Source organism: Alligator sinensis, unplaced genomic scaffold (assembly GCF_000455745.1).
Source record: "Alligator sinensis unplaced genomic scaffold, ASM45574v1 scaffold996_1, whole genome shotgun sequence".
Lineage (NCBI taxonomy): Eukaryota > Metazoa > Chordata > Crocodylia > Alligatoridae > Alligator > Alligator sinensis.
Window position 1 is genome coordinate 205,947 of NW_005842581.1, and position 9,141 is coordinate 215,087.

Here is a 9,141-nt window from a genome sequence, read left to right on the forward strand (position 1 = left end):
TGCAAGCAGGGCTTGCAGCCTCCTAGCCGCCTGCTGGGAGCAGTCTGGGCTTCTGGCTAGCAGCAGCTACTCAGAGACGGGGCGGCTGCAGCTGGGAAACTGCAAACAGCTTCTGCCTCCCGGCCCCAACACGTGCCGAGGAAAATGGCCTCACGTGCCATGCTGGCACATGTGCTGGGGGTTGCCAACCCCTGGGTTAGCCCATCCAGCCACCACTCCACCTCCCTAGTAGCAGCTTTTGTGGCAGCTAGGATGGGGCTGGAGTGCCCAAGCTGCATAGCAAAGCTTGTCTGTCCACGCTGCCAATATCCACACATGACACGGTAAGCTGAGTTGCCTGTGCTGCAGGGGAGAAAGGGGTGCTGCCCACCCGGTGGGGAGCTAAACTACCCACACTGTGTGCACAGCAGGAGGAGTGCTGGGCAGTCTAGCTCCTCCACTCTTTTACCCATGCAAGCCACATGCGCAGTACCCCCTCCCCTTCTGGCTGCTTGCAGAGGGCCCAGTTACCTGTGCTGCAGGGTGGTGAGAGGGAGAGCTACCCACTTGGCCCACATGGTTAGGTTGGGGAGAGGGCTGTGTACACAGCTGAGAGGGAAGCTGGGCAGCCCACATGGCACACGTGATGGGGTGGGGGGGGAGGGGAGCTGTAAAATAGAAGAGTGAGCATGGCTGAGCTGTGCATGGTAGGGAGGGAAAGGGAGCTGGAACATGTTTGCCTGCTTGACCACCTGCGCAGGGTAATGCCCCCAGGTCTGCAGCATGCATGGCATGTGGCCTGTGGCTGCCCAGAAGTTGGACAGCCCTGGAGTAAAAAGAAAGGGGAGAACAAAGCTCATTCAAGACTATAACAACAACAAAAACAAACAAACAAAAAAACCCTACAAACAAAAAACAGTCTGCCCTCTACTACAGCCCCTCAATTGGAGACACTCTGGAGGTGTAGCGAGATCTTCAGAAGATGCAAACACAACTCCCAAAAGAAAAATCCTGTGCAGGAATAGCTTTTATGTTGCACTGTATAATTGAATGAGATCTCTTTAATGCACTGCAACGGATAGGAATGTCTATATTATTACTAGTACAAATTCCTGCCAAAATCCACAGCTGAGAATTTTTATTATTACAAACTGTTTAACATAAAAAACAAATTCTATAAGACCTGCAGCAATACAAACAAGCACTTTGTGATCAGATATCAATCTTTCACTGACAAGTCTTTGAGTATCTTCAAATAAAGAGCTGCATTAAAGACTCAGTCCTGCCAGGTACCAGGTGTTTCCAAGGTAGTGATGAACATAATTAATCACCTATTAATTTCTTAGCATGCTTCTGACAGTATGAAATAATTAGTAACTCAAAGGAAGCCCGAGATCTTCCAGAACTGGGTTCCAATTCATTTAATACATTATCCTGGTATTGCCTCCGTGTTAACGACAGCCACTGGCATGAAGTGACTGTTGACACCACTCTCTCTCATTTGGCATCAACCCCTTTTGCAAATTAATTTTCTGACAGAGTTCTTCAATACTCTCATTGTTGAATACAGGGGTGAATTATACAGCTGAAGTTAATATATGAGCCACAGCTAAGTATCGTCCGTCAGCGGCTACTGCAGCTGGCAGGTTTTACCCACAAAAGATGAGTTTTTATAGCCAAGGTCAATTAAAATTGAATATCCTTTAGTTGTTGTGGTTCACTTCCCTCCCTTAATGAAACTGAGTGCTGCGATGAAAGGCCGGGCCTACAACTTAATACAACTAGTCGTCTCAGGCCAGCCAATGCTTCTGTTTTATAGATAACAGATAATGCACAGCCCTTCCATTTCTCCATGTATTAGGAAAAAAACACAAGTATAATAAAACCCTTGAACTGTCAGAAATTAAGGTGCTTAACGTTAGTTATAAGCCAAGCTAGTGAGATTTAAACTAGAATGGAAAAACAGAATATTATTCTTTGATGAAAACAAGTAATAGCTCAAATGTAATCCCCAACGATTAGCTGACGTGACTTTACCCTGTCATTCAAGTGAATGCTTCCTTACCTATATACGGTGTTCCTTCTTGTCTCATATTATCAACAATGGGTTGAAAGATAGCATCTTTGATTTTCTGTAGAAGAGCTTCTGGAACCTGATGAACAACAACAAATTGAGAAAGTAATAGCCCTTCAAGATATAAATTCTTCCCATTATAATTAATCTGAGAGTCTTTTAGAAAGCATAGGCTGTAAGCACATTTATTTTGTATTTGTTATCATGTTTCCATAAGAATTTCATAGGAATTTAAGTTCAGTCAAATGTGATAAAAAAATTGTTGGATGGTATCTTATTTTATTAAAAAGCTGCTCGATTGAAAATCTATTACATGTTCAACCAAAGCAATGTGCTTTCCTTCTGAAAACTCTAATGTATTCTTGCCATCTGCTTAACTTTACTCAGAATTTTTTGTGAGGTCCAGATAAGCAGTAAAATGTTAATACAATCTGCATACATCCCATTTTATTCCATCCAAGCCACATGTTCTATTACATAACAGAAAGCCAGTTAAGCCCTACTTACAGAGCTCAAAGAAGCCAATGGGAATCTTTCAATCTACTCCAGTTGCTTTTGGTAAAGCTGTGGTGGTTTTAAAGATTCTCAGTGAATATTCTGAATCAGGCTCCAAAGAGGAAAAACACCAAACCAATAATGAAAAATTACCCATTGAAACTGAGACATGGGTAATTCTCAGTCCATTTATAATAGCTATATTCAAAGGTGATAGATCAGTCTAGAAAATAACACTATGACATGTAATGGAAAACCTGTTTAAAGCTGTGTAAATCACTTAAATTTAAGCAGATCGACATTTGAGGCTATTTTTGGGTAATTTCTTAAGACAAAAGGATTTCTAATAAAGATGTCACCATATATTTATAATAATTAAAATAATTTGTAATCAATATAATAGGATATTAGATATAGAAACATGGCATCTATTAAAATAACAGGAAGGACACAATCTCATTCTACTTAAAGGCAAAACAATCCTATTAAAATATACCAGAGGGTTTTTTTTTGCCTTAAGAGCTCAATCTAACATCCACTAAAGTCAATGGAAAGATTGCCCCAAGTTCAGCGTGCAGTGGATTGGACCCGACATTCAGACCTATATATGGTCTTACTTCAGCATTGCGGCCAAATGTATTCATGCACCAGAGTTGAGCCGAGTGCTCTATCCCAGTGGTTCTCAACCTTTTTTGTACCAGGGGATGTTTTTAAACATCCATGGCTAGTCCTGACCCAGTGCCCCTCACTCCCGACCCACTGCCCCCCACCCCCAGGCTCCAGCCCCCGCAGTGTGTGGGGCAGGTGGGCCCTAAGCAGCCCCTTGCAGGCCAGAACTCTGAAAGCCTGCAAGGAAAAAGCCACAGTTTCCCACATTTTCTCCTTTAAAGGCAAATCCATTTTTAAAAAGTGGATCAACAAACTCTTAAAGTTTGTCCGTGATCCTTTCATATATTCTTGCAACTCACTTTTGGGTCATGACCCATGGGTTGAGAAATGCTATCCTATGCACTGTTCTGGCTGAGGGCTGGATTGGCCCCTAGTCCTCACTGATATCTGGCTACTCCCTGTTCCCATGAGCTTGTCCAGAAGCCAGGAATAACTGAAGCACAACAACATCTCTTCCATTACCCCTCTGTCACAGGACACAGGCACTGTACCAGGGTTCTTAAGGGTAGAGTGCAATTTTGGGCTTCCTGGGGACTTCCTTCCAAGTGACAGCGCTTATGATTACTCATAATTCCTTTCCACCAACGAGGCTGACAAAAGAGAGGCTTAGGACACTGGCAGAATGGGCTGCAGCAATTATGGCTCACTTTGTTCCAGTGAATTTAGCATTTGCAGAGAAATACTGTAATTCAATAACTTGCTGAAACAGCTCATCGGCCTTTCAAAGAATCAAAAATCATTTCCTAACTACATATTTGAGATACAAAAAGGATACCACATATGCTGGGAATTAGAGAGGCCCTTCCTCACCTCCACCCCTTAGGTGCATGCTTATGTCGGGTTGGAGAGACATGACCGCTAACTACACTTTATCAGGCATTAGCAGGTGCATCACAAACAGGTCTAGGGAGGTGATACTTCTCTATGCAGCACTGGTGAGGCTGCATCTGGAGTACTGCGTCCAATTTTGGGCGTCGTACTTCAAGAGGGATGTGGATAACCTTGAGAGGGTCCAGATGAGGGCCACTCATATGGTTAGGGGCCTGCAGTTAAGGCCCTATGAGAAGACATTAAGGGACCTGAATCTCTTCAGCCTCCGCAAGAGAAGGCTGAGAGGTGATCTTGTGGCCACCTACAAATTCATTGAGGGGGAGACAGCAAGGGATATGAGATGCTTTGTTTACCAGGGCACCCTTTGGAGTACCTAAAAATAATGGCCACAAACTGACAGAGAGCAGATTCAGGTTAGACATCAGGAAAAACTTTATGGTAAGGGATGCCAGAATCTGGAATGGGCTCCCAAGGGAGGTGGTGCTCTCCCCTACCTTGGGGGTCTTTGTGAACAAACACCTGGCTGGGGTCATTTGACCCCAGCGCTCTTTCCTGGCTGGGGCAGGGGGTCGGACTCAATGATCTGCTGAGGTCCCTTCCAACCCTAACATCTATGAATCAGCTCTAAAAGTAATGGAAAAGGCAGGAGAACACTGTCCCAAACTCAGACTTGAAATCCTTAAGAAAGAATAACAGGACTCTGTGTATGCTTCTATGCTGTGCCTCCATGCTGCACTCAGAGGCGTCACCGTAAAGCACAGCCCACCCATTCACTCCTGCCCTATGAGCACCAGCTCCCCATAGGGCCTCAGTGTAGCTGCTCTTAGGCTGTCTGCCTCAGGGCCACTCTGGGGTGGCTCCTCTGCTTTCTTCCAGGATCTGACACACACTGAACAAGACTGAGTGGGGGTGCTGCCAGAACCAGCATAAAGATGCGGTAGACAAGTCCTGAGATACTACATTGCAGCCATTCTGCAAGCACAGCTCCCCCTGACTTCAGAGGGAGTTGTGCCAATGTGCTGGCAACATGACTGGGGCTCTTAACAACAATGGTCACTAATGCCTCATTACACCCACAATTCAATTTCAGAAATAAACTCAAAGAATCACTATACCTGAGGTGCAGGGCAGAAAGCTCCCAACCCTTCAGTGTTTGGACCTCTGTCTCCATCCAGCAAATATCTGTGGACCTGGGCCAGTGGCATGGGGGCAACTGTGACTCCATCACTGAAGCACAAGCACTGTGGGGAAAAACAAACACAGCATACCCAAGTGAGTTATTTTACCCACTCAAGGAAATCAGCAGTGTAGCTCACATGATAAAGTCCTGATCCAGCAAGTTGTTTAAGGTATATCTATATGGCACAAGAAATAGATGAGGCAGCTCTACACATACTAGCTCTGGCTCCAAAAGCAGTACAGGTAGGTTAGCTATTACTACTAACAGTAGGGACTGCAGAGCTAATTAAGGGTACCTGTGCCCTGCACAGACATAGGTTTAAGGAAATGTTTATCTTAATGCATGCAAGTCATCCTGTTGACTTAAAATGGAACTATTTTACAAGCATGAAATTAAACACATATGCAAGTGGTTGCTGAATTAGAGGTCTAAATGTGTGCAAAATACTATCTTTGGAGCAAAATCTTGCATACAGAATTCAAGTAATAGTTGTCAAAGATATACAGCCATCGAGGCAAGCTTGGATTTCCTCCTACATGTTAGAATAGTCCAGGGACAACCAGACTATGACATGCATGCCACAAGTGGCACAGGAAGCCTCTATGTGGGGACACTTGCCTAAAGGTGGGCTACCACTAGCTATAATCCCTGGCTGGGAAAAGCACTACAATCACAAAAAGTAAGCTAACGAGTAGGATAAAACTAGTGGTGTAATACAAGAATTATAACAAAGCAGATAGAGCTACAAATCCAAACAAACATCTTTTAGGTTACTTTGTTCTCTTTATTATTTTTTATCCCCCTACAGATCATAAGTACTGTACATTTACAGTTAAAAGTAGAACAGAGTTGCATAATGAACAAATTCATTCAAATTCAAAATGTGTACCATACAAATTTACTTATATAGCTGCCCTATGGAGCATAAGCTATTCAAAACAAATAATTCATACCATTAGACAAACAATGCAGCAGCAATACAAGCAAAATGTTGAGCCAAAAAACTGACCAACATACAGAAAGTTCTTCCCCTTTAAGAAGTTCCTCAACGACAACCATCTCTCCAGACTCCCCAAACATGTTTTCCTGCATTAGAAATATTCTGTAGTTATTAGCTGCGATATCCATCTGTTAGTTCTGCTCTGTCCTTCTCTTAGCAATTCCCTTTTCAAGAAAGAAAACAATGCATTTGAAAGGTGCCAGCCTGCTTAGATGCCACAGGGTTCAACCAAGAGACAAGAATCCTAGAAAGCAACCACAGTCCACAGAAAAAGTCAGTGGATGCCAAGACACGTGTGGACAAGAAAAAAGACTGGTCCACAACTGCAGGTGTTACGTGGGGACTTAATTAAGTGCCTAATTAAATGACATTGTTCAATGGGCTGTACCTTATACTGTCCACTCGCATAAAGGGAGGTGTTTCTTGGCCCTGAGACAATTAGCTGGTAAACCAGGGTGTATCTAATCGCTACCCAATTTACCAGGCAATTAGATGAAGTTGGGTTAACTACCACATGCACCGAATTAGCAATGAAAGAATAACACGGTTTATTAATAACAAAAGCAACTAACAATATTTAACAAATAATATTAACCATGACTAATCAACAAACATCAAATGATCAACTATAACAGGAAGGAAGGAGTGGAATATATTACAGAGGGGCAAGAGTAATTTTATTTATCTCCACCACTGTCTGATCGGTCACTGGCCATCCGTCCTCCAGTACAGGTCAGCAGTGGCCTACCTCCCACCTTGCTGCCTTTTCAACAAGGGTGCTTAACTAATAAAAGGACAGAAGGAGGGGAAGGATTGAGGCGATAAAGTAAAAGGGTCATTCTGTGTCAAAGATGCATGCACCCAGGGAGGAAAAGCCTGGGGAGCCAACTCTATTTACCTTGATGTAGAAGTCTGAAGGGGAGCAACCGCACGGAGACCTTTGAGCCTCTGGAGCATACACAGCACAGCCTCCATGGAGTGCCTATCTTCTCCTTCAGTCAGTCTCTCCCTATGCGCTCACACCCCAGTTGATATCCGACACAGGCCTCAATCAGTTTCACTCCCTCCACCACACTACCCACACGTGCCCTTGGACACACAGACCCAAAACCTCACAGCCACAGATCCACCCAGACACACCCCGAGCTCAGCCTATAAAGGCTGTGTGGGCGCGATGTGCACACGTTGCCTAAGTGGCTCTGCACTTGGCCCCAAAATCTTCACATGACACCTCTTTCATCATCATCTTGCATCATTTTTCATGAGGCAAGGTCACTCACAGTTCACTTGGTGACCCACTTTCCATCTGTGCTGTGGTACCATAGTGTCTTCATCCTTATACGTAGACCCAGACCCTAATTTTGGCCACAACACAGGCACTGGCAGACTTGAACACAGCTTTCCTTTTATTCAAGAACAGACACAGCATAGGCTGAAGTAGCACAAGCTGCTGCTGCCTTGAGTGGCAAGGCTTTGACTTGAGAAGGAATCAGCTCAAGGTAAGAAATTAATTCAGACTCTGGATCCAGCCTGCTCTCAGGCCAATAGGATGGTGAGGTGAAAATACTTGCTAGGGCTACAAAATGGGCCAGGATCCCAAAGTAAATTCTTAGAGACCACTGGATAGTGGCAATCAGCCTTACAGTATTTAAAGAAAAAGCATTTTACCTGCATCATCTTTTGCACAGCTTCACATGCTTCCTCTTTGCTGGCTGCAATAATTACCTCTTTTCTAGCAGCTGGGCTACCAGCCTTTACAACCAGTGCAGGAAAGTCTGTGCTTTAAAGGAAAACATATCACATTAGAGTCAGGATCCAGATATCCCTGCTGCATCCTCTAAAAAACACGCTTTCGAGTTCGGTGCTTCCAAGATTTTTCCCTTTTAGCTGCGTAGTTGATGAATTTTATACATGCACACATACTTCCCATCCCACTCTGGAAGGCCATGTTGTTAGACAAGCTCATCATGGACTTAGGCTCTAGGTGCAGGACACGGAATAGGAACTCCTGAGCTCTTGGAGTGGCTCTGACTGTTCTTTGTGAACTCTTGGACAAAAATCATTTAACTTTTGTGTCTCAGCCCCCAATCTCTTCCCCCTTTAAATCCAGGGATACTACCATTTGGTAGGTCTCAAACAATTTGAAAGAATAAATGATCAATTAAATGCAACACTAAGCAGTATTTCAGAAGCACCATTTAAGCGTCCATAATCAAGGCAGAACTGAGGCTTGTGCCTCAAGCAGAAATTCAGCTGCTGTTTTGAAGAGCAAGAGAGGAATTCAGAGGACTTGCTGCAAAATTACAGCACTTATTTTGAGCACAGAATGAGTTATCCAATTCTGAATATTTTAAGCACATTCTTACTCCTGTACCTCTGTCCCAGATGGTAAACAGCCAAAAACCAAATGTGGTGTTTGAATAAGTGATGCACAGAACGACTCGGACAAATGGGCAATCTTTCCAATCCAGAAGCTCATTCCTTTGACATTTCTTTATTATCTTACAGAAAGCCCAATCTTTGGCTTCTACATTCAGTAGTAATAGCAAACAGAAACCTTGTATTCTGGCATGTATAGCATGTCTGTCTGAAATATAAAAGGCTCTCTCTCTGTGTTTAACCCCATTTATTGTTTGTGTACTGAAGTTCCTTTACATGACAAAAATATAAATAGTTAGAGCTTTCTTAGGGAAAACAACTAAATGTTTTTAAAAAGGCACGTTCTAATTATACCCGTTACTATATGATACAAGAAAAAAAGTGCGTGTAGTCAGTGAATGAACACAAAGCAGAACTGCTGTAGTGACTCTGATATACAGCAGCAGCCTTCTTTTGTAGGTCAGTTTTACTGTAGTAGCGGAACATCACTACTTAGGAGCAGATGACTCCCCCAAAGAATCCTACTGATTTCAG

General features: G+C 43.5%; 1 protein-coding gene across 1 annotated transcript in view; it reads right to left on the reverse strand.

Moving 5' to 3' along the window:
• Positions 1-9,141, reverse strand: part of LOC102384374 (trifunctional purine biosynthetic protein adenosine-3-like) — a 53,856-nt gene that overhangs the window by 33,980 nt on the left and 10,735 nt on the right. Inside the window, exons 6-9 of the mRNA XM_025214418.1 lie at positions 7,897-8,008; positions 6,246-6,314; positions 5,164-5,289; positions 2,045-2,132 (exon numbers count right to left, since the gene is read on the reverse strand). Coding sequence (XP_025070203.1) covers positions 2,045-2,132; positions 5,164-5,289; positions 6,246-6,314; positions 7,897-8,008 — 395 coding nt within the window. The remainder of the gene's footprint in view (positions 1-2,044; positions 2,133-5,163; positions 5,290-6,245; positions 6,315-7,896; positions 8,009-9,141) is intronic.